The sequence below is a fragment of the Protopterus annectens genome, chromosome 1.part2, assembly GCF_019279795.1.
Source record: "Protopterus annectens isolate FY-2018-M chromosome 1.part2, PAN1.0, whole genome shotgun sequence".
Taxonomy (NCBI): Eukaryota; Metazoa; Chordata; order Ceratodontiformes; family Protopteridae; genus Protopterus; species Protopterus annectens.
Genome location: NC_056727.1, coordinates 311,784,497 through 311,811,478, shown reverse-complemented (window position 1 = coordinate 311,811,478; position 26,982 = coordinate 311,784,497). Strand labels below are relative to the sequence as shown.

The window sequence follows — 26,982 nt, the reverse complement described above, 5'->3', positions numbered from 1 at the left end:
CTGTAATATCTGTCAGGCTTAACAGGAGCTGGAGGTAAGGAGTCAAGGGTAAGACTAGACTCCGAAAACACATCATCTACAATGTCTAACACAGGTGGGATGGCTAGTGGCGTGTGTTGAGGTAGTAAAAGGAAATCCCTCAGCCTCTTTTTAGATTCTGAAAAATCTTGGCTCTCCCAATGGAAATGCTCCCTCATGGTATGCCAGGTTTCCACAAAAGAATAGTCCTCTGGAGGAGAAGCTGAAGGAATAGATTCTTCAGCATCAGAATCCTCATAGGGGGGAAGAGAATATTCCTGTTCAGAAGAGGAATCAGAAGAAATGGAAACCTGATCTGAAGATTCATAGTCAGTCTCTTGCCTAGTCCTCTTATCAGGAGGGGGATGGGAACCCCTGATCAAGGTAATCAAGACTTCGGCCATTTTCAGCATCTGTTTTTTGGGCATAGAGGCCTGACCACGTGGCTCTTGAGTTTGCTTCTTTGCTTTAGAAGGTGCTTTAGTCTTTGCCTTTGAAACTGAAGTTGGTTTAATGTAAAGATGTTTAGGTCTGAATACATCCTCAGAAGCTCAGTGGCTCCGGACCCATCAGAAGGAATAGTATTCCGAGGCTCCAATACCTTGATTTTCCAGTGGCATGGCCGACTCCACGTGGGAGTCGGTAACGGCCTGCGACTCTAAAGTAGCGGGCATCAGGGGCTGCGAAAGCGCCTCACTGAGAATTGGCGACAGGCTTAGGAGAAGCTTCGTCGTCAGTTTTGGGCCTCGGTTGTCTATCTCTCTCCTTTTCTTTGCGTTTTTTGTGAACTCCGGTAGTCGGATGGCTATCCAACGACATTTCTGGATAATTAAACCGGCGTCCAAAATAGATTAAAGCAAAATCATACCAACGCTTAATAGTGCATTGGTTAAATCTAGCACAAAACCGACAACTAGAAAAGTTGTGATCTGGGCCTAGGCAAGGAATACAGTAAGAATGAAAATCCTTATGAGGTATTTGTTTTCCACAAGAAATACAATTATTTACTTTTTCTGACATCGGTCTGGAGCAAGAAAAAAGTTTCCCCAATGGGGTACTTAGCTTTTTGAAGACTTCGAATCTGAAACTTGAACACAAAAATCTCAGGAGTCGGCCGACTGGCACTGCTTCTGCTTCGGGCACCGCGCGGCAAGAAAGACTAAAGAAAATGGAGTTGACTACTTCTTTTATACCCCTGACGACCTGACGTCAGGGAAGGGGTGACAGCAGTCGATGCAGGACCCAGGACTTTGGAATTCAGGCCGATTGAGGGCAACCTGCCAGCAGGATTACCCAAATGTAATGACTGTAACAGTGAAACACGAAGAACATCCCACCAGATAGGGTTTCATTAGAGTATGCCCAAATGCAATGGCCCAGCAGGAGAATGAAGCAGCATGATAAACATGGGAAAGGAATGTCAATGGTATTTGCTGGAGAAAAATTAACAAAAAAGATGGCGCAGTGGTGCAGACAGTAGCATTGTCACCTCACAGCAAGAGGTTCTCTGGTTCGATTCTCGGCTGGGGTGTCTTCTGTGCAGCTTCTGTATGTCCTCCCTGCATTCATGTGGGTTTCCTCCAAGTGCTCTGGTTTCCTCCCACAGTACAAAGACATACGTCTCGAGCATTTCTCCCTGGGCCTCCCCTGAAAATTGGCTTTGCTCCAAGTCGGACTTTCGCAGTAAACAAATGTGAAATAAATAAAATGAATAAAAAAAATTAACCAGACTACTGCCAGTTGTAGAATTCAAATTCATAACTTACTAGCTCCTTATTCTCTATAATTCTTAAAAATGTGACAACAGTTCAGTGTCCTGCACCTAGGTTTAATATTAGACAGTCACTGCATAAATCAATGTTTAGAAAAACAGTAAATACCTGAAGTACTCACAGCTGTAGAATACTGGTTGTGCTCTCCCATGTTTTCAGCCCAACAGCCACACCCATAAACAGCTGCCTGCAAATTAATGCATTTGCATTTAAAATCAGACATGTATGGCATTCAAATGCGTAATTTTACAAATTAAAAAGTTTGTGCAGCTCTCTGCTCTTCTAGGAGAACTTGTGTAAACATAAGTAATCTTCAAAATAAAACTGCTGTATACCAATATAGCTATTTATTTCTTCCAACCAAGTAACTACACTGCAAATTGCTGCCTAGAAACAGACCTGGTAGACTGCAACTTAGTTTGATGCATCAATGTAACTCAATTTTAACTCAAATGCAGTAGGCTGGCATAAAGGATAATGCATAAACATAAATACTCACCATGTACCGGTTTTAAAAAGAGTGATTCCTGAAGAGAGTCACAACCAGTGGAACAGTCCACACTCTACTACTGCTCTACAGCCATAAAAAAATCTTACCACCCATATTTACAGCAAACATATCCACCCACCTTGTCCCATGCCAGTATCCCCTATCACGTGACTAAAGGGTTTGCCTCCTCCCCTTTACAGCCCCCAATTCTTGCAACCATTCAAACAACTCAGCTGTCTACATGCACACATGAAACAAGAAAACCTCAAGAGAAAGATGCTTACAGCATTATTCATGACATATCACATTCTACTCTCCAATGTCAAATGTGATACAGACAGATTTTCCAGAATTTAAATGTCCCAATGTGTGCATACTAGCTTTATGCAAAAGGATAGAGCTTTGACCATAGCTCAGGTAAGGCTGGTGTTAGCATTTTGGGGGCCCCCAGCAAATGTCAAGTTGGGGGCCCCTAAGCACTTCTAGTCTATGTATCACCTTGTCACTGCCACCCTTACTAAGCAACCTTTTAGCTCATGCTGCAAACTTTAGGAGTAGTACACAGAGACTGACCTGTAGGCACAAAGATCTTACATTACAGCAGCCCTATGTACCACACTGTGTTGGCTCATCTCACAAAGGGACATTCACAGTTACTGGCATTTAGTTACAACAATGATATATTTCAACAGCTTTATGTACAGGTTTGGACTTAGGTGAAATGACGCCCTAGGCCAACAAACACACACACCCTTCAGTCCTCACCTCTGTTTCTCCCCATCTTGGACTCCCCATACCATGGACATTAATTTCCTTTCACCATTTGCCTTAATATTCAGCTTTCTCAGTAAGACAAAATTTTCTATATGCTCTGAATTGTATTTAAAGTTTTTTTTTTTTTTTTTTTTCTGTTTACACATTTTCATCCAGTGTTGGCTTGAACAGAAATTATGGTTAGGGAAAGAAATTCACTGCTGCTGTTCAGCTTTAGTTTTCCTTACATCATTTCAACACACCTTTCCTGACCAAGACAGAACAGTAATAACCATTTAGGAAATAACTTCAATAAGTCAGGGCCCAAGAAGCCATAGGGTTATATATGATTTGGGATACATTTTAGAGCATTTCCAATCCTTTTAATCCAACTGTGGCTTAAACAAAAATCATGAGTAAGAAAAGAATTTCGGTTTTATTTTTGTTTCTTTCACGGAAAACAGCATGTGCCCAAGGCTTAACGTTCAAAGCTGACAAAATAGTAGCTCACAATAAACTAACAAGCCAGCTGTTGTAGAGAATAAACAGGTCTTGTCTGGAAATATTGCCTGTCTCCCTAACCTCCCATGAAAGACAGTCGCTGCCTATGCATCCCTCTACTGTTAGATTAGGATAAAAGCGCAGGTTCAAATTACCACAGTCATGTATTTCAAGTGACTGCTGACATACATATATATATAACATGCCTCTTCACTCCTCACCCCCTAACTCTCAAAGGCAACCAACCGATATACGTATCTGAGGTACGATTTTGAGGAAAGTGAAAAAAATAGCGATTACAGTACTGTATTCTATTTGTTGCTCTTGGACAGTACACTACCCCTACACAAGCTATAACAACTTTCTTTGTATACCTCAGAGTTTAGTGAGAAAAGTAAAATGTAAAAAAAAACAATGACCACACCGTCCTCGGTCCAAACACAAGCTATAATAGGTTCATAGGAGGCTAGTGGCCCTAGTACCTTTACAAGACTAGCAATATAAAAACACAAAGTACCCTAGTCGACCACAATTAGATGGTCGTTGTTTGCAGAGCAATATTATGATCAGCAGCGAGTGCCCCTGCCCATGAAGGCCATAGGTGCTACCCCGGGGTGAATTTGCGGTTTCCCATCCAACTGTCAAGGTTACACTTAAATAAGGTCACTGAGGAGTGTTGCATCACATAAGGAGGGACCTCATTCCAGAGCAGTGGCAACCTCTGGGAGACATATCTGACTCTTGTGCAAGTTCTAGTAATGCCACAGGACAGGTTGAGATCTCTGGAACAAGTGACTCTTGTCCCATTTGATTTGTAGCTATGCAGCATTTCCATTAGGGAAAGGTCAGAGACTGCTCTGTAGGACAGGCACAGGACACCTCTCAGCAGCATGTATGATACAGAGTACAGTGATACTTGGATACTTGGCTTTCAGTCTTTCCATGTAGGTCATGTCTTGTAGGCCTTGAATTCTGTTGGTTAAAAACCTCTGTGGTCTCTCTAGTTACTACAGGAGTCTGGTGAGGTACATACAGAAGAGAGCATTTTACTCAGTCAGTGGTGTGATAAGGACAGAGTACAGAGGAGTAATGTCCTCCCTGGTCTTGGACGTGATGCCCTTACTTATGGGATGGGCAGTATAGAAGGCTTTCCTTACTACTGTGGACATATGGTGATCGAAGTTTAGATTGCTACTGACCTGTGTTCCCAAATTACGCACCAATGTTTTTGAGATGAGTGGGGTGCTATCTATACCGTAACTAGCAGGGGCTACTTCTCTGCCAAAGGGGATAATGATGCAATTTTTTTTATTTTAGTTTCAGTCCATGGGCCTGGCACCAACTGTTTTGTCTCTGTCAGTCCCTTCAGTAATTTGTTGATGTCAATGGGGGACTCTATGACTGCACCCAGTTTACAATTGTCTGCAAACTTAGTAAGTCACAGGCTATTAACTTTTGACTGGACTTCAGACAAATAAATTTCAAACTGTAGAGGGCCCAGTACAGACCCTTGTGATACACCACTGGTAGTTACCTGGTCTACTGGTGGAGGTGGATTCAGCAACTTTAACACTGTGCATTCTATCTGTGAGCCAGTTTGCTACCCATCTAGTGATGAACAGCTTGATACCCAGCTGGGAGAGTTTATCAATGATCCCCGAGTGAGGAACTGTATCAAATGCCTTGGCTAAATCAAGATTGGAGGTGTATACTGCTTTGCCCTCAAATCCAGACTTTGGTGACTTTCTCAAAGAAGTTCTCAAGGTTTAATAAGCATGATCTACCCTTGAAACCAAACTAGGTTGGTTCAAGAGTTAGAAGGTTGCCTATGTCCTGGATGGTGATAACCTCCTGTGCACACTTCTAAGGTTTGACTGTGTTGAAAATTAAACCAGTGATAACCACACAATCCCCAGCTTCCCAAACAACCTACAGCACCTTTCTGTACACACAGATCTGAGCAGGGATGGTTTTAGAATGGGTGCAGCTGAAAGTAGAGGCCATTATCAGCTTTATCCTAACAGGGTCATATCACAGCCCTGTTCAAGTTAAAGACTGTAATCACAAAATTAATAAATTTTTTCTCCTCATTTTTCCCAACCTGCAGAAGCTTTTGTAGGACCCCCACACAGTCAAGGATGATTAAGCTGTGGGCACTATGTCAGTGGTAAAATAATTAATGGAAATGTGAAGCCGTTACTTGATGAAACACTAACACTATAACCAGAGATATCTTTGAATTTTAAAGGAGATATAAATAAGAGTAATTACCCAGCTGGATTGCTGTTCTACCTTTTGCTGGTTTGACAGATGTTAAAAAAATATCAAGATAAGATAACGTGCTGTGGTTGGGGCCCCCCAGTGACCACAGGGTTCGCTGGTGCCTAAAGCCAGCTATGAACCCAGGTAATCTGGGTCCAGTTAGTGGATCCCAGTGCTACAAAAGATGGCTGTAGAAATGTGAGTGAGTACCCATTCTTGCTTGACCATCCCAGGGGAAGTGCAGTGATTCAGCCCACTGCTTAACTGCAAGCTGGTACAGCAGCAGGACAACAGAGCCTCCAGATGTTAAGCTGTGTTGTGAAACTGTAGTCCATAACGAACAGTTCAGCATGTGGAGGCTGAATTAATTCAACTACACAAAGACCCACTTACCATTTGAAGGTATTATTATTTCTACCATACAAATGCCTTTGCTTGTCAGACAATCACTATGATGTTGCTATAGATTGCTGGACACAGCTGAATTAATGCAACATAAGTATGGAGCACTATGCAAGACTGAATTAACAAAGCCTCAGCACTAAGCCACACTGTATGCAACTTAAATTACCAGTGGCTCCAGAAGCTATTTTGTGTGTGAGACTGGTTTATAAATATGAGAAATGGGAAAATTATTTTTACCAAGACAGGCAGACATTTTTGTTTTGCCCTTTATGCTCAAAGGAAAACAATACAACATATCCAAACAGATCACAGGAAAGCAACAGACAGTACTGTACTCTCAAAAATAAAGTATGGAACGATTTTTCGAAGGAAGAACAAGACGTCAATTTTGCTCTCAGTTTCTCATACCAAGATCTGTCTCCTGATTGGTATGAATGATAAAATCTTACTGGTAGTAGATAACTTTGGTATTTTATACATTTCTATACCAATTTGCCTTGATGTTTGCTAATTCACAGATGGATTTCCTTTGATGTTTGCCAGCCCTGTAGAAGACAGTACAGTTGTGTAAGTAAATCTACCATAACAGTACACGTTTGGAAGATCACTACTGCAGTAGGCTATGCAATAGGGGTTATATTCTGCCGAGGATGTAACAGCCAGCCAGCTTCCAAAGCTCAAGCGCACCTTCTATGGATCTAAACTGTCAGCTCAAGCTGAAATAACTAAAACATCAGGTTTGAGCGTCAAGCCTTCACAGCTTTCATGTCAACAAAGACAGGGAGGCCAAATCCTGTAATCGAATCACGATAGCTTTAATTTTAAAAATGTTTTGTTTTGGGCTATGGATTGTTGACCTGAAGAAACATTTTCTGAAAGCATTTGTTGCTTGTCATTAATTAAATGTTGGTTTTGCTATCAAGTTAATTGGATCTTTCATCGTCATCTACTGTGCTTGTTGTGCAGGTGCTGTAAATATTAATATAAATATAAATATAAATATATATATATATATATATATATATATATATATATATATAGTTCAATCCAGAAAGGACAATGCTAGGAATATCAAAACATAAATGCTCACTCCCTGACATAAGCAACACACCAAATAAACAAGGGGGATGGAGGGAGGGAGCGGCTACTGCAGCGATCATCATTCAAACATCTACTTTTAAAGGTAAGTTTACTTATACAACTGTACTATGTTCATAGAGTGCTACTAGGCTAGATACCATTAAGGGCCCTTACAAGCCTAGCCATGCACTCCAAACCATTTGGGACACAAGTATCAAAAGATGGGCAAGTTAGTAGACAGGGAGCTAAGGATTTGCAGGGGGGGGGGATTCAGCTAGCATAACACTTTTCTTACTGATGGCCTTTGTCCATAAGGGTTATAAGGACAAATCAGGGGTAAATTTACGATTTCCCATCCAGTTGTCAAGGTTTTGTTTGACTAGGGTCAGGGATGAACTCTGCTTTACATGGATAGGAAGCATGTTCCATAGTATAGAGATTCTTTGGGGGGGGACACCTGTCTCTCCAGCCTGTTCTGTTTGTCACAAGAGAAGTTCATATCTGTGGATCTAGTGCTTCTGGTGCTGCTTGCTTTGCACTTGTGCAACAGATCCATCAGGGCTAAGTCTAAGCAAGACCTATAACTAGGCAAAGATCCCCTCTTAACAGCCTGTAGGAGACTGAATACAGAGGTGGAGCTTTTAGGCGATCAGTGCAGGAATCATGCCCTGACTTCTCCTGGTGAGATACCTTTACGGACATTTCAACTGTTGCAAGTGTCTGGTTAGATAAATGCAAAAAGAAGCACTGTATTCTATGTTAGGTCTGAAAAGGGCCAAGTAGGTTGGTACTATAACTTCCTTAGATCTGGAAGCCATACCATTACCTTTAAATTGGGTGACAGAGAATGACTTTCTTATTATCTTAGCTGCATGACGATCAAAGGCCAGTCTGTTGTCTACATATATTTCCAGATCCCTTACTACTGGGTCAACTCTTAGGGTCATTTTACTGACAGAGTAATTAACTTTGCATTGACAGTTTCTCAAAGGGCATTAGATTACATTTTTTGGCATTCAGCTTTAGGCCATGGCTTTGGCACCATTCATTTGTCTGTGTTAAACCCACTTGCAAGATGTTTCTGTTTTGGGGGAATCTGTAACAGCTCTCAATTTACAATTACCTGTGAACTTGGTGAACCAGACGCCTTGAACATCGGGCTTGAATTCCGAGAAGTAGATGCCAAAATGACAGGGCCCAGCACGGAGCCCTGGGGTACTCCACGGGTGACCAGTCTTGTTGGTGGAGGTGGTCTCACAAATCCTGACGTCTTGGGTCCTGTCTGTGAGCCAGCCAGCAATCCAGTACATTATGTAAGGGTACACACTCAACTCAGAGAGCTTGTCAACAATGCCCAAGTGGGGTACTGTATCACCTACTGGTTTAGCTGGATTTTCTGGGTTGATTTTTACTTCAAATGAGACAGTTTTGTGATCCAACCTCAATAGTGAAGACATGACAAAGGGGTGGGGGCTGCAACACTCACCCATGTTGGTAAGTACCAGATCCAGAATGTTTGATTCTCTGGCTGGAGAGTACACCATCTGTTTTTTGTGTTAAAAAAGTTCAGGAAGCACTGTGTCTGTGAGTTTGAGACTGTGTATATTTCCTAGTCTGAAGAGGGGTAGTTAAAGTCACCCATGAATTGGGTGTTTGGTTGGATGGGGAGTGCCTCTAGTAGGTTTAGGTAACAGTTGAGAGACTCTAGGGGCAGAAATGCTGACCTGTAGCTAGCCATTACATAGTGAAGGACTTTATCTATGGTGACTTTCACTTAGATGAGCTACATGGTATAATCCTGTTTAACCAACTTGGAGGTATGTCTGTTGCTAACATAGATCAAAACACCTCCACCTTTGTCCCTTGTCTGTGATGCTGTTGGTCTAAAAGTGTGGAAGACACTGCAGCCTAGTACTTCTGCAGTACTTTCTATGGTTTTAAACTAAGTCTCATGTCACAGCACTGATATCTACATTCTCCAGAGTGAGGAGGACATGAAGGGTGTGAAGTTTTTTGTTTAGGCAACGAGCATTGAGCAGTAACATCTTAAGGTTGCTTGTAGAATTTCTCACTATGTTGGTAGTTTATGTCTTTTTGGCATAGCCTAAAAAGGCTCTAAGAAGGTGGATAAAGTGTTAGCCAATATCTGAAAGCCTAGGAGGGACAGGTGCAACCCATCCTTGGCATAGCAAAGTGGTATTCTGACCATGTTCTGTCATGCTGACACATATTGGATCCCACTGGAGTGGCACCAGAAACTAAGCCAATTACTAAACTTAATCATTTTATGTTCACACTGTGGTGCCATCTCTGGTGAAGGTAGAATGTTCCTCAATGCAAGACTCATACCCATCTGTGACACATATTCCAAGAAAATGTATTATGTTTCTTTTCATACAGTCCAGTGAGGTACGTCTCAGGTCATTCATACCCACATGGACTATGACAGAATCATACTGGTACCTGGGGGTGCAGTAATTTGACTGCATGCATGATACTGTGGATCTTGGCTCCAGAGAGGTAACTAACCATTACTTTCTACTTGTCTAACCTGGTGAGTTGGGCATGTGTGTGTCACAAAATGGAGTCCCCAGTGACATGAGTATTAGGTAAAGTACAGTATATGCTTGCCTTACAAGCTTTGTACCTGGGTTACCATGAGGTGTAGTTCATGAGAGATGTTTGTTGCTGCTTTTGGTGTGTGCTTTAATTTTTGTTGAGGAATAGCAATGCCATTAGGTGGATTTGTAAGTCTTTGAGATCTGGAAAGGTTTCTTTTAAGTGCCTCAGCATAAGACAATCTCTGTGTGGGTCTTGAAAGCTATGTGTGGGGGATATAGTGTGGTATTCCTGACAACCTTGTTTGTAGGAAAGATTTCTGCCTCTAAGTTAATGAATAAATGGCTGCCTGAGAACATGAGGCAATTGCTACATTGTCTTAGAATGCCCAAATCTACCAAGCTGGCCACAGAGATGTTTGGAAATTGAATATCCATGTTGTCTGGATCTGTAATAGGGTTGGCTGTTTAGGATTAAGGATTGGGTTTTAACAGGCATCTCCTAGGGTAGATTCTGGGATTAATGGTGGGATGTTACATAATGCTAGGATATGGTAGTTCTAATCAATGCACAAACTAGCTGCTCTAAGCTTATTTCTGCACAATGCCAGACTGTTTATCAGGTTTCAGATCTAAATTTAACATTATAGAAAAATTTACTGTCTAGGTGATTGCTACTGTACAGGGCACTACTAACCGCCACGGCCCGGTGGAAGGTTCAATGCAGAGAAAAAAAAGCTTGAAAACTGACTGCTATGCCCGCTACCCAATAAATAACCACTCTCTGAGCTTCCCACAGTGCTTCCCAACTTAGAGAGCCAAGGTATACACCTTCTGCCACAAGATGTCTGATCCTGGAATCTGTTACTGTAAAAGCACAGCAAAAGCAGCTCTCAAGTATAGATGAATCAAAAAACAACTACCAAACAACTAAGTCACTGGCTAGTTTGGCTTTCTGCAAACAGATTTGGAGGCACACAAACTAGAAAAGCCAACAAAGAGAAATTACTACTTCTTCTACAAAATTAAATGCGTTAAAACTGCTCAAAAATGGAAGAGATCAATGTATAAAGCAAGTAGAAGGGCAGGTAATCAAGAAAATATTCATAAACTATCCTGAATGAATCTGGATGCAGTTGAAACACTGGAAAGTTCTCTAAGTGATCATACTCATCACTGCTGCCACAGCCTTAGCTATACGAGTAGATTACCTAATTGGAAGGTGGAAGGAGGAAGGTCCAGGAGCGCCAGGAGAATGGTCCTAGCAAACCCCTTTCATGAACATTTTGACATGAGACTGCATTGAAACAGGAGGATCCATGAAAGACACGCTGAAATGGCCAATAAATGAACTTTGATAGAGAAATATTGTAACACCAAAGAACAACTAGCCCTGAATGGGTGCTGGTTATGCTGCTGGCACCAACTAGAAAACCTTTTCCATTTCCAAGTATATCATTTTTTAGTAGCAGGCATTCTTGCCACTCTTAGTACATCCTGCAGGTCCATAATAATAAGGTGACTAAAAGCAATTAAGACTATCATCCAGGCAGTCAACTGAAGATGACTGATGTTGGGTGTATCAAACACCACTATTCTTGTGTGAGTAGATCCAGTCTGTGAGGAAGCTTGCGATTATTTTCCCTGGACATTTCAAAAAGAAGGGGTCACCACATTGATCTTTGGAGATTCTTTCTGAATCTTCAGAAGTACCCTGGATATTAGTGGGAAGGGTGGAAAAGCATACTAAAACATTCATGCCAAAGGAAAAGAAAATGCATCTGTTTTTAAGGCCTTCTTACATGAAGGACTGGAACAGAATCTTGCCAGTTGTTCAGAGAGGAGGCAAAGAGGTCTAACTGAGGAATTCTCCAAAGCAGGATAAAATCTTTGAAGACGCCCTGATTTACTTTCCATTACTGAGTGTCTGCTCTGGTCCTGCTCAGCTTGCATTCCACACAATTTTGATCTGACAGAATACAGGATGCCTGTAGACTGAGACTGAGCTGTGAAGCTATATCCCAAGCTAACATGGCAAGTCTGCAAAGGGGGTACCAATCTGGTTCCTCCTTGCATGCTAATGTACCACATGACTGTGGTATTGTCTGCAACCACCTGAAGAGGTCCCAGGGACCAAAGAGGGCTTAGAGAGTTAAGTGCCTTGATCAGGGCAAGCATCTCCTTGATATTTATGTGCTTGTGTCTGTCCTTGGTGTCCCACACCCCCACTAAGCTTTTATCCCTCCGGAAACTACTCTCTAAGCAAAATCTGAAGCATCTGTGGTGACTGACTGCTTTAGAGCAGGGAGGCAGAAGGGAAGACCTGGATTTAAGGATATCTGTTATCTCCACCAAAGAAATTTCTCTTCTGACAAACTCCAGCACTGTGATATGAAAAGATCAAGGGTGTTGAAGTTGGGACTAAACAGTCTTAAGATACTTAGATCTCATGTGAAGTCTTGCCACTGGTATCATGAGAATGAAAGATTCCATGACACCCAAAATCCTTAAGTATTTCCTCACAGTAACCAAAGTCTGAATGGAAAACCTTAGCAATACATTAAAAAATATATATTTTTTTCCTGTGGAAGATAAGCTCTTTGAACTTCGGTGTCTAGCTGATACCCCAGGAACATAATCCCCTGTGAAGAAGTCAAGAAAGACTTTTCATTGTTTTTCATGGAATTCCAACTTGTGTGAGAGATATCTCATCCAAGACAGAGATTCTTGACACTGAAAAATACTCTGCAAAGATAAGCAAGTTGTCTAAATACTGAATAATGTGGATACCCTGTAGTCTGCAATGGAGCTAGACACTTTGTGTACACTCTTGGCATAGTGGGCTGTCCAAATGGTAAGGCAGCAAACTGATAATGTGATCCAGACATAAAAAAATTAAGAAACATCTGAAGTCTGGATGAACAGGGATGTGATGATACACATCTTTTAAGTCTAGTGTTACCTTGAAACTTGAAAGAGGAAGGAAAGATAACAGACTGTGAAGTGACATCATTCTGAATTTGGGCAATATCACAAACAGGTTTTAGGAAATAATCCAGAACTGGTCTCCAAGCATTTTCTTTCTTTGGCACTAGGAACATCCTTGAATAAAAACTTTTCCCCCACCTGGGAAGAAGGAACTGGTTCTAACACTACTTCAGACAACATGTGATAAAGAACAAATGAAAACAACACAGTCTGATCTGGAGAATGAGGAATAACACCCTGGAAAGGAGGAATTTCTTCCCACTGCCATCTATAACCTTCATGAATGATTTTCAGAACCCATTTGTCTGAAACAGTCAGTTGCCAAAGAGAAAAATAGAAATTCAGACTTTCTGGAACGAAAAAGGGGCCAGGGTGGGACGGGGTCACAAGGTCTCGAACAGTAATTCAGACTTGTTGGACTGTACTTGATTTTGGGAGGTTTGAGTCTTGTTTTTGGAACCCCTTGCCAATTCTTCTTAAATGTCTATTTACCAAAATTTTGTTGAGACTGTTTATTCTATGTTTGCCAAAACTGAATGAAAAGACAGAAAAGCCCTTGGACAACTTGGAAAAAGAGGGCTGAAAACTCTTAGAAATTACCTGGATCAGCTTGTCCCTTTCATCACACTTTCTGATCACCTCTGCAGCAGAGGGGCCAAACACTAAATCTCTATCCAAGGGAGAATTTAAAATTCAATTTTTATCATTTGGAACATTCTGAGAATGCAGCCCATGCAAACCTCCTCAAAACATTACTAGTAGCTAAATCCCTGAAAAAGTATCAAAACGGTCATACATACACTGTAAACCATGAGCAGTGATCTGTGCAAAAGGTAAAACTACGTTATTTAAAGCAGATTTTCCTCACAAGAAGAAACTGCAGATAAAACATTCCTCATACTTTCACAATTAGTTAGAACAAACTAACATATGAGCCTGACAATTCAAAATTCTAAAAATCAAAGTTGCAGAACTATACAGTTTTCCCCATACCCATCAATAATTTTCCCACCTTATCAGAAAGAGTTGGACTGGAATTAACTAAGTGCTTAGCAACAGAGGGATCAACTAAAGCTATAGCTGCTGGGTAAGGTTTGGTAATAGTGTACAAAAATTTAAAAGACTGAGGAAGTTTATACATCCTATCTGCCTTTTTAAAGGCAGCTAGCTGACTATCAGGAAAACTGCAGGCAGTAACGTACACATCCTCTAAAGCAGACAGGATAGAAGTTATGGGTGTAGGTTCTGGAAAATCCTTCTGTAATAACTCATACTATACAATAACTGGCCATTAACATTCAAAAAGTAGCACACTGAATAGTCAGCCCAACCAGGGTACCCCATGGTAAATCCAAGCATATAACAATGGAAAGCTGTCTGGTTGCCTGGACTTCATTCCATTAATATATGCCATAAAAAATTGACGTTTCTTTCACTTAAAAAAATAATAAACTTACAAAACCGGAGACTTGAAACTAATGAGAGAGACAGGGCAGACAAAAATAAAAGGATAATCAAGTGCGTTATGCAAAACTAGAGAAACGTACCTGATTATCCTTTTATTTTCTATGTCGCGACTCTCCCATACTGATAAATTCTACTACTATCTTTATTTTAGAATTAAAATAATGTAACAGAGATCTTCCTTTCTCCATTGCTTCCTATATACAGCACCCATCACACAGCACTGATGTACTGTGTAAGCGTGGGAAAGAAAGTGTCATATGCATGCGTAGTACATCATAAAAAGCAGCAGGATATCAGAGAAGAGGAAGAACACCACGGAGCCATCATACAAAGACATTATTTAAGAAAAGTAAGTAATTTGTTTCTTAAATAATGTCATTGTATAACAGCAATAACTGACTCCATGGTGTGGTATATTGAAGATTTACCCATGGCTGGCTTTCTTTAATCGCTCAGGCTTTGCCCTCATGATTAAACCATACCAACTGTGGGTAAATCTTCAATATACCGCACCCACTTCGAAACCTCAGTGTTCTCTTACTGAAAACATTTTCACATTCTAGTAATAGTCTCAGACAAAGAGAAACACCACAGGGACAATCAAAAACTGAGCTCTCCTCTGAGTCTGAATCAAAACTCTGAGGAAGAAAATTCTATATCCAAATCCCTGCACCTTCTTGTTCAGATTCAGAATCTTGAATGTTTTCAGGAAAAGAGGAATCCCTCTTTCTTTTACCAGAAACTACTTTACAAGGATGACCAATAGCCTGAATTAAACCTTGTGCCAGACCCATTAAACTACTCCTAGCCAAAAAAATTTGAGGAGAAGTAGATAACATGCTTGGTTTTCTGTTTCTCTTCAATAGGAAAAATAGGGCAAGCCATGTTACTAATGGCAGCTGGTGCATCTCCATGGATGGTAACAACATTTTGACACAACAGGGAAACCATCACTCTTCCCTCTCCCAGGACTGACAAAAGTGACCCTCCTCTCCCAGGACTGACAAAAGTGACCCTCCTTTACCCACTGAAGGGATCCCAACAGCTGCAGAGGATGTGGTTAACCCCTGGCTCGTGGTCACTGTAGGTGATACACCACAGGGATCCGGGATAAAAGACGAATGGTCGCAGGCACAACAAATGGCCACAGCAGAGTCACCCACCTGCAGCTGAAGCAAATTACAAGCCTGCTGTGATGGCAAAAGCTGTTTGCCTAATGTTTTCTTTTTGTGGCTGGTAAAATGACTGACCATGGGAATGACACTCTGTTCCATGGTCAAGCTGAAAATGGTGCCTCTTTCCAGGGGAAGAGGAGCAGCAAATGATGGTAAATACCACCGGTCCACAAAAGTAACTTTTTTGACAGGAATAAACACAGTCACTATGCCAGACCAACACAGAAAAAAATGTTTTCAGTTATTTTACACTACTTTTAAACTGACAGATAAAAAAGAGTGCTCCATTTAAACGTACACTACAGTCTTGAGACAGTCCATTAAAACATGGCACTCCTACCTTCAAAATAACTTTCCTGAAGAGGAAAGTAATAAAACATCAACAAAATGAAGAAAATGGAAGATTTTACTCCCCAAAGGGAACTTATCTGCCCAGCAAAGGAAAACACAGACCACTGAGCTACAAAAGCCTCGGGGAAGCATACTCTTCAGTGGCAGTAAAGCTATGAAGGGCTTTGCACCCAAACTTGTCTTTTAGTCAGCTCAATTCAAGCTGCCTGACAGCTTGGGCATGTGGAAGGTGGCCTGAAGCTTTGGAAACTGGCCATCTGTTATATCCTTGGCAGAATATAACCCATACAGCTATGGCGACTGCAGCAGTAACAAGTATGATGAATATTGAATTACACAGCACAACACCCCATCCCTTTGCAACATTAGTGCAGGTACTTTCCAGGTGTCTTGTCCAAATTTCTCTCTGACTATATAAATTGAATACAAGGTCTCCCCTACTTACAGGCTCCAGGGATTACTGGGATATACTTAACCAAGAAAAATTAAGCAAAATAAATAAATAAATAAATACTGTTCTAGCAAGGGAGGTGGAGGTAACTATTAATACCTTGAAATTCAACATATGCATGCAGATATTTACCAACATACCGCAAAGTCTTTTGTTTCCAAACTGTATCACCTGTTTTTTCCCCCCATGAGATCCAACACAATATTACAGTATGACTCTGAAGTAACAGCAGCCTCACACACTGACAAATGTTTCTACCAGATCCCACAGTTAATCTGCTTTTTTATTTTATTAAGGGATTCTACTTGACCCTGCACATAGTCAGGTGTAACCAATCTGGCTAAGTCTTAATATCAATGAATTATGTATTTGCAAAGTTGGCCCTTCTTTTAGGTAACATAACTGATCAATTATGTTTTCATAACTCGTCCTATAGTATTATTTATGTAAGTGCATAGTTTTGTCATTGCATATACATGTGCACACAACACATACACACACACACACAAATCTTCTGGACATTTCCTGATAACATAGCAAATGAGCCACTCTGCACACTGTTACGCTGCTCCCATTCTAAACGTTTAAATAATTAATGGGCATCTTTTGCTTGGCATATACTGATTTTTACTCCCATGAATATGATCTCAGACCTGTTATGGAAGCAAGTTCAGCCTGATTACACATATTCAGCTAGAATATTGCAATTTATTTTGGATATGTCTATCATCAATGAGAAAATAAGACTTAAAATGAAAATGCACTTTAAATATAAGTAGAAGCTCACACAGCGATTACCATTACAATTTTACCTGCCTACCAAATAATATAACGTTTTCTCTAATTTCTTCAAAGTGCATCTTCACTGAAGCAAACTCCATGAAAACAAAAGGCTGCATAGTTCGCTGTCTCTCTGACTTCACCAGTGGTTTTAGTTTTGCACATTAACATATCTAGGCTAAAGGACACTGAGAAAAAAATTCTACAGCTTGATCATACAAAAACAAATATGGGGCTGAAATCCATCATTGCTGTCAGAGGCAGTGGCCTTTGGTGCTGGAAGATCAGATGGCTGTAGGCATATATATATATATATATATATATATATATACATATATATATATATATATATATATATATATATATATATATATGTGTGTGTGTGTGTGTGTGTGTGTATTACACATGATACACAAGTTGCAAAAACTAAAACTTGCAGCATGAACAAGTAACAATGTGAGGTGTACATCTCAGTAAAGAAACATTATCTTTGACTTGGACTAATTTCCATCACTGAAACCGCAGTGTAGCACAGGGGGGGTTGCACTCCTGATTGTGTTGTCCTTCAGAGGAGATATTAAACCGAGGTCTCATCTGCCTGAGTTGGTAGTATCTCAGCTGGATACAAAAAATCTCATAGTAGTTAAAAAGGGTACAGGAAGGTCCCCTGTACCCTGGTCAAACTTCACCTAGTCAGTATGAATACCATAACTTGGGTCTTCCCCAAAAAGAGGGCACTCAAATCAACAAAGAGAAAATAAATGAATAAAATGACTATTTAAGTGCATCAATAACATTAGAAATGGGTATTTATCAATACAAATGGCAACTAAATGTGGTCCAAATAAATGCAGAATGCAACAAGTATCATACTAAAGTTGACACAGTACAAACCAGGTTAAAAAAAAAAATCTGTGCCCGCTGAGCACCAGCTATCCTGAAGGAAAATTTGGAGGGAACCAGCTAGTAGATGGTTCGATTAGTCTTTCGCCCCTATACCCACGTCGGATAAGAAATTTGCACTTCAAGACTGCTACAGACCTCCAACACAGTTTTGTCTAGCTTCACACTGTGCAGGCACAGTTCACCCACCAGGTACACTCACACTCCACCTCCCTGACGAGATAGATGAGATGGGCCGGAGGTGTGCCCCCAGCATGGGCTGCAGGATCCCGCCCTCACTTTAATTGCGCTGTGGGGTCTCTGTCTTCTTACATTTCACTGATGGAAAAACAGTGCATTTTTTATGTTTACACTTCATAAAGAAAGCAAAGCACAACTGTGCAAGTCTTACTTACCAGTTATAGTAGACGTTCACATTTCTTCACTGCTGCAATAGCCTATGGGTACTGTCTTGCCAGGACACAGCACCTGGCCAAAACTCTAACTCCCCGACTTCACACTCACTCTAGATGCTGATAGCCTGCAACTTTCTTTGGCATTGGAGGGGGTAAAATTATTGCCTCAGAGTACAGCCAATCAGCAGCCAAAGTGAGTAAGTGAGAGGGAGGGGAGTTAGAACTTTGGCAAGCTAGCTGGGTTCTGTGCCTTTGGAAGGACACTACCCATATGCTACTGCAGTAATGGGAATGAAGATCATCACCTCTCATACAGAATGCTTGCTGTGCTATATACACATAAAGGTATGTAAAACATCAAAGAGCTTATATCAATTGTTTGCAGAAGCAAGTTCACTTGACCTCTTGCTTGTCTTGGCTCAGACCTTTAGTTATTCTACTAACCCCAGCATATTTAATCTGTTCTGAATATCTTGCATATCTGTGCACTGAAGCAGAGTGCAACAAGCAGGTTACACTGCGTTCAACACTTGGTCAGCTATGTTAGCTCTCTTCACAGTCTCACTTGCCTTGCTTCTGATTTGGAATATGAACTACAAAGCTATTTATGTGAATTATATTCCAGGGTAAATTATCTCAATTTTCTTCTGCTTGCAATAGTAAGTTACCTCATAGTGTCCCTTACAGGGGCAACTTAACTCCATATATTATACCTGGAGTCACCCCCTACTACATAATAGTTCTACTTTATATAGGACCACTTAACAAATACATAATACAGTTTACTTAAATATTTCATAAAACCTTCAACTGGTAACAAAAAGGTGAAATGTCCACAAAACACCCACACAATGCGCAGTTCCGGTACAATAAAGGCTGTCTCAGTGTTCGAGGACCAGGATGGTCCTAAATTAGTCCCAGGAATCCGATAAAAGGTAAAAAAGTGTTTAATTACACTGAAAAAACGTACACAAAATAAAATGTTGTAAAACAAAGATTGAGCGCTTTCGTCTCCCTCCGAAGAATCTAGTAGAATCTAGTAGTAGAATCTCCGGAGGGAGACGAAAGCGCTCAATCTTTGTTTTACAACATTTTATTTTGTGTACGTTTTTTGCAGTGTAATTAAACACTTGTTTTACCTTTTATCGGATTCCTGGGACTAATTTAGGACCATCCTGGTCCTCGAACACTGAGACAGCCTTTATTGTACCGGAACTGTGCATTGTGTGGGTGTTTTGTGGACATTTCATAAAACCTAATAGGTTCATAGGTTCATAGGTTGGTACTAGGCTATCAGCCCTAGGGCCTATACAAGCCTAGCCATAACAATTCCCTGGCTATTTCTTCCCACATTATTTACTTTCCTGGACCCCTGTCTAGCAGGGCGACTGACGTGATTCCCTGGGGTGAATTTCCTTTCTCCCATCCAATCATCAAGGTTCCTCTTGAAGAGGTCCAAAGAGGCACTCTGCTTGACATGTATGGGCAATCTATTCTAATAAAAACAAAGTACAGTTATCATCGAATTCAAACAATCACAGCAATGTATGAACTGCGACAGAAAGTAACACTTCATACAAAAAGGCATATGTCAGTTTTACCTTCTACACCACACTTTTCGTCCTAAAACTGGCATATATGATGTGGGATGTCACATTTAACTAAAGCAACATGATATAAGTGGTGATATCTAAAAAATGTCTTCTACTGACTACATATTGCAGATGTAATTTTAATGTGAATAATCCATAACCACTGTGCAAAGGGAGACAAAAAGATGAACTTTAAAAGGTATTGCGTCTACTTCTGTTGGGAAAGTTAGAGTTTAGGTACACTATGGATGCCTGGAAACATAACTGTAAGATAAGCAGTGTCTATAACAGATTACTAGTTTATGTAAGTGCATATACTAACATTTTATGACTGAAACTTAGTAAACATGAAACTCAGTGTTGAAATAAGATGCAAAGCCAAGTTTTGTTGCATATAAACAGAGAATGTGGGTTACACACTTGGTAGCTGTGAAATACTGCCCAATGATGCTTACTTTAAACAAGGTAACAACTTACATAGTAGCATTAAGGTATGAAAGAATGCACATTCCTGGAATATAAATAAACCTAAATTCAGCAAGATTTGTAATAGAGGCACATACATACTTCATGAACAAATTAGAGAATTTCTGATGGGATCCAATGTGGCAGTCTGAATATAATGTTACACAGACTAATAACAAGCAAATTTCATATTAATAATCTGATTAAAACGGGAAGTCAGAGGGCGAAGTCTTAAAGTATGCTGATATGCAGATGACACAAAATTAGATAACAGGCTTGTCACACTACATAAAATGAAGATGGTGGATCTGGCAAACAGAACAAAACTAAGCCACAAATACTTGAACACAGACTCAAAATAAAGATGGGCAAAAGTAATGTAAGTGGCAAGCAAAATACCTTGGGGAAAAAAAATAACTGTGATTGTGTGTGTGTGTGTGTGTGTGTGTGTGTGTGTGTGTGTGTGTGTGTGTGTGTGTGTGTGTGTGTGTGTGTGTGTGTGCGCGCGTGTCTCTCAGTGGCTGGAATAACAAAAGGAAAGAGGAGGCTTGTATATCAGATAACTTAAGATGAACAAGCAATGGTAAAAAAACAACAAGAAAGTTTGAGGCCACGGAGCTACAAATGAAAAGGCATCATGCCCAATCAAAAAGAGGAGGTGACTTCCTGTCTGTGTAGGCATTAATCCCAATTCTGGATTACTACAAACAATTTTGGAGAACTACTCTCCAATAAGACACAAAATATGAGCAGTTCCAATGGCAGTATTTTAAAAGATGTACACTGTACAGGGGAAAATGAATAAACAACCTAAATGTATCCTTTCAGCCAAAGAAGGGAGCATGGCGTATGATGCAAACATATTTGTAAAGTCCATTATGTCAACTTTTTCCAGAAAAAAAATACAAAAACAGATGCACAACAGAGAAAAAATGCACTCTGAAGAAGAGGCAGCAGAAATTCAAGGATATATTTTTTCCTGAAAAAAATGCTGTGAGCAAGTTATTTTATGTTTCAAAAAAAGATGTGCGAGAAACATGATGAATCCAAAGAAACAGACAGACTTAAGTAATTTACTCTGCTGGTGGTGGGGAAAAAAACACTGCTGCTTAAGCAGGATATGCAGCTACCTCTTGATGTGTGATAAAAAAAAAAAAAAAAAAAAAAAAAAATGAAATATGCCACAAAAGTCCCACTTCTATTTTTTTTTTGAACCCTGATGTGAACTCTCTGTCTGCTGGTGCACATATCACCAGTCAGAAACAGTCCAACATGCAGTCCTTGATGCTCATACATTTGTTTTGTTTATGATGAAAGGTTGGACTACAGAACATTGCCTAACTTCAGCTTCATTACTCTAAGAGTTATAACTACAAACAATGCTGAGCATATCCCACTAAGGTAGTTACAAATTACCACACATTCTCTTCTCCCCCAGACAAAATACACATTTGGTTCAGTTAGTATCTCCTGATACAGTACGCAGCACAGTACAGTGCTGCCATTCTGATAACCCTCTTCGGGACTAGAAGGCGGCAGCAAGCAAACCCTAAAAGTTAAGTTCAGAACATCTATGTGAAACAATACTGGATTTCAACCAAGGTCAGCTGGTATGCAGGTCACTGCTTTCACTACTTTGTGACACTTTATGCGAACCTGTGGAATGCAGCAATAGTTGTTAAAAATGCATGCTAAAAATGCATTGTCTTCATTAAGACACAGCAACAAACTGACCCTGGCTACAGGCATACAATATGGAAAAATCATCTCTCTATCTCTTCACACACATAACTATGCTCCAGATGATCTGGGCTTGACTTGCAGCCTGAATGTCAGAGGAGCTGATATGAAGTTATAGGAGAGTGTGCTGAACAAGACTCACCTGTCCTGATGAGAGGGTGTTGGCAGAGCCCTACTGCAGGAAATACAACTGAGGGAAGGACTAGGACTGCAACTCTCCACTAGAGATATCAGAGTCATGAATGTGTTAAAGAGCGCATGCCATCTAGCTAGAGGCACAACAGTGGAGGGGTTAACGCCAGTGTATTAAGTCCTGCAACAGACTTCCACAGCAGCAAGAGTTGTGGTATGCATTCAAAACACTATACTAACCACAGCTGGATGACAAACTCCAGCTTTTACATCCCTCTACCAAAGTCCTAAGACACCACAGTTCAGATGATTGAGTGGAGCAAAAGTGAGTGGATGTCTAATGATAAAGAGAGGATGGAGGATGGGGAGCAAGACAATTACTCAAAAAAATATATTTGTCTCTGATCTGGCCACAAACACACATACACACTCTGTAAAACACTTGAGCGTAACACATTTTATCAAATGATCTAACAGACTACCTGGTCACCTTGGAATCAGAGGCTATGTTAATCACTACTTCTCTTTTACTAGGAACTTAAATGGTGCATTGTTAAGGCAGTTCACCTCATTTTTTAGTATTTTAACTTCTCATGGCCAAACTCTAATTATCATTATAAAGATCGCCTCCATCTTGGTATATGCTTCATTGACTGATTAGTTTTTCTGGTATACCTTATCAAGATAGAGACATTTAAATCACCAAAAAAGAATTTCCTCCAAGTCTCAGTGAGTTACATTTACAAAAGGAATGGGACAGCTAAGTCTGGTTCCACCTCAAAAGCTACTCCTCCTGAAGAGCATATCTAATTGTTTATAGCTGTCTGTATCCCATCCCATCCATCTAATAAAATTTACCTAATGACAAGAAATTCCTTACACTGATACCGAATAATTTATGGCAGTATCATGGTGCATCTAAAACTTTTATAACAGATTAAAATAATCAACAGGCAGACCATTTATAGAAAAAATTGACTAATCATGTTTTCTGTCCCCAAGTGTAACCTGTTGTTTTTCAATTCAAAATTAAATTGAAAACATTAAAAAGACTCAAAATATCTACTATCATATTTATGACTCTTTTTAACTCCGGTTAAGGAATTAACAGAGAAATGCCCATAGGATGACCTCTCAGACAAAGGACTTCATGTCAGTCATTCAACATTTCTTAGGAATGCACATTGCATCTTCATTTCTAGGTATAAAACGAAGCAAGACAGCTAGATATTTAGAGACAGACAAATAGGGATAAACCTGAAGTGTCTATTCTGACACTTTCCAAATGTAACTCTTGTACTTACTAAAATAATATCCTGCCTTCGCACTCCCATTGCTTGCACACTAAACTAACATAATACAGTCAACTAAACAAATTAGAATGTAGCTATAATAAAACTCAAAAGGTGCAGCTCACCTACGTAATAAAACCCACCAATGCCAGGTCATAAACAAAACTAAACTATCCTGAATTATCAAACATCTTGACTTACTCAAGCCTCAAAATGGGTCACTGCATTAATTTTATGAAAATACAAATAAGCAACTGGACTGATGTTCCACAGCAGAATTTGTAAACTGAGAGGGCATGTTATGTGCTGGAAGTTAGCACTATAAACTTCCGATGGGCGGAGCTTAAGCTTTTTGATAGAATCAAATCATGTTCTCACATTTCAAACAAACATTCATATATCGGGGTTATTAATGAAGTGTAAATGGTAAACTCTTCAGCACAAACTAGTTTTATAGTGATAGTATTTTTTAGGTTCCAGATCTTAAACTGGATTTTGTAAGTCGGAGTAAACATAGTAACAATTACATTTGTAATATTTTATAAACAGATAATATCTCAGCAACCATTCAAGTTACAGACATAGTGTCAACAGTACTTTATTCATCCAGCTGTGAGGTTTCATATAAGGCCAAGCAGTTCTGTCTAAGCTACTTGGTTCTCTAGATATTTAGAAAGATATGACATTTACAAAAAAAAAAAAATATATATATATATATATATATATATATATATATATATATATATATTAATTATATGAACGACAATTAATATCTCTTTCTACCTGCACTAAATAGAGGTAATATCAATACAGTCATGTTTGCCATTGTGCAAGATTTAAGATGAAATATTCTAATAATTTGTATACAGCATGGTTTTGGAATTATTAATGCAAATATGAACAAGCAATATAACTGCAAAACCACATGGAGGTGTCTTTCAGCTGTAATGAGTTAAAGAAGCAATTATACCAGCAGAAATGGCAGCTCCTGGCAAAACTGTGGCAGATGGGAAAAGTATTAGAAATGAGAGATATCAGTGTATCTGTAGAAAATGATTATTTGCAGTACGCCATGCAACAGATAAAAAAGCTTATTCCAGCAATCATGGGATGCTAAGATTAAAGTTGCTAAATCTGGATGTATTCAGAATATTTTTTCCTGGAGGAACAAAAACATTTTTATATGACGAACAGGCTAAGGATGAAATAAAATGTTTAGCCATCAAGTTGAAGGGGATTCTGCTTGTCAATTCTCTCACAATAAAAAGACCATAAAGAGACTTGACCAATCAAATTAATGTTTGATTGACAGAAGAAAAGTCCAGGAACTAAAAATAATCAGAAGTACCTTGAACCAGAGACAGAGATAATCAGGAAGAAGATCAGCAACAATGTTAAATCAGTGAATAAATGGGAGACCTGTAAAGGATCAGACACCAATAGATATAGATTAGAAATGTGGATCTGCAAAAAGTGGCTGAAAGACTGGTAATGTGTTGATTATGTTAAACTGGTAGGTAAACTGTACAGCATAAGCCCAGTTTATGTCAATGATGTTTAGAAGGTTAGAAAATAGACTTAAGAAGTACCTGCAATGAAATCTGTTTTTGTTCCTATTAATATCTGTATAAAAATTTTAATAACATAGACTTCATGTTTCTACTGTCAAGTAATTCATTACTGTATGTAGTCAGAGGTAATATAAATACAAGGTGGGGGAGTTCTATCAGAGACTGTTGTATATGTACTGATACTGAGGCAAGAAAGCACTTTTTTTAGTTGTGATGTATCCAAAGGTTTACAATATAACACGGTAAGAAGAGCTGTAAAGAAGTACATTAAAAAGTTGTGATCTTGGGCTGCTAAGAACCAGAGTATTCATCACTCTTATATGCATAAGTAAAACGCTGCAAGCAACTAATTATGAGAGATTTAAAGTGTGTTCTGAGTGAAATCCACAAAGGTTCTTTCTTCAATTTGCAAAATTACTAGCGGATTCATGTTAGAACCTGCTTTTTGTTGGAGACAAGCAGCCTTCAGGAGTCAGCAATTAATCATGAGATGTTTCAATGGTGTGTCCTGAGTGCAATCTACAAGGTACAACATAATTAACTTTTAAAGGTACCCTGGCAAGTAGTTCAGTGAAAAATACATGGAGTTTTGAAACTGTGAGAAGTGAATAAGTTCTGCAAGTAGTTGCCTCCTCAGCAGCTTTAGTACTTTAATCTGTTAAATATAACAGCGCACAGCTTAGTTTATTTATTTAGGGGTAGCCAGTGCAGTTTTTCTTAATGGGAAAAATGAATGATGACTGAATGCATGCAAGCTGTGTTTGATATCTCTTGGAATACGATAAGAAACAAAAAAAACAACAATCAATGTCAGCAGGAATGCAGATTCTAACATGTTTCAGCATGGTTAACCTTGGTTTTAGAAGAGGTAATGCCTGAGGGTGCAGCTGTTGATATGGGACAACTGCTCTTACTTGGAGGGGTAAGCTGAGTGACTGAAAAGTATACACAATGCTGTATGTTTGCTGTTGTTTACAAGAGAGTGGGGTTCAAACTGTACTTAATTCTTTTTTGTTGTTTGAGATTTTTTACTGAAGTCTGAAAACTTGAAATGGCTTCAAAGAAAGATCAGAAAAAAATACAGAAGATTAGTTTGCAACATGTTAGTATGTATGTGTAAGCTGCAACTCGGACTAAAAGAAAGTACAGTTGTGTACCCTTACCATAAATGTAGATGTTTGAGTGTGTTCACTGTTGCAGTCATGACTGTAGGGTTCTTCCTGCCAGCAGCAGCCCCCGATCAGCCAGAGTCCCAAAGTCTGGATCGGGCATCAGCTAAGGTCGCTTTTATCCTGACGTCAATGTGCCAGAAGGTATAAAGACCTCAGCTGACGCCATTTCCCCAGATGTCAGGTGCCCAGAAAGAAAAGGCTAAAAAAGAAACCATGCCCAAAACCTCATCAGCCAAAATACCTCATAACAGATAATACTCAAAGAAAAAACAAAAGAGGAGGTAGGAGGGAGGGTAACCCAGACTGCAACAGTGAACACACTCGAACATCTACATTTATGGTAAGAGTACACAACTGTACGATGTCCTTCGTGGTTCACTGTTGCAGTCATGACTGTAGGGTTGAGTCCCAAAGCTAAGAAAGGGTGGCTGGAGGAGAAACAGAGGGAGCGGACACAAAACCTTTCAAAACCGCAGAAGCAAAACCGGCCCTGGATTTAGAATAGAGAGGGAGGTTGTAATGCTTAGGAAAAAGTATGTACAGAACTCCAAGTAGCAGCCTCCAAAATATCCTTGGTAGGAACCCCACAAGGAAAAGCTGCTGAAGTAGCAGTAGCCCGGGTAGAATGAGTCCTAACATTAACAGGAACTGGATTGCCATGATAAGAGT

At 39.8% G+C, this 26,982-nt stretch overlaps 1 protein-coding gene across 2 annotated transcripts in view; it reads right to left on the bottom strand.

Moving 5' to 3' along the window:
• Window positions 1–26,982, bottom strand: part of TASP1 (taspase 1) — a 1,724,078-nt gene that overhangs the window by 897,217 nt on the left and 799,879 nt on the right. For both annotated transcript variants that reach the window (XM_044056205.1, XM_044056211.1), the window contains exon 10: window positions 1,899–1,977. In XM_044056205.1, coding sequence (XP_043912140.1) covers window positions 1,899–1,977 — 79 coding nt within the window. The remainder of the gene's footprint in view (window positions 1–1,898; window positions 1,978–26,982) is intronic.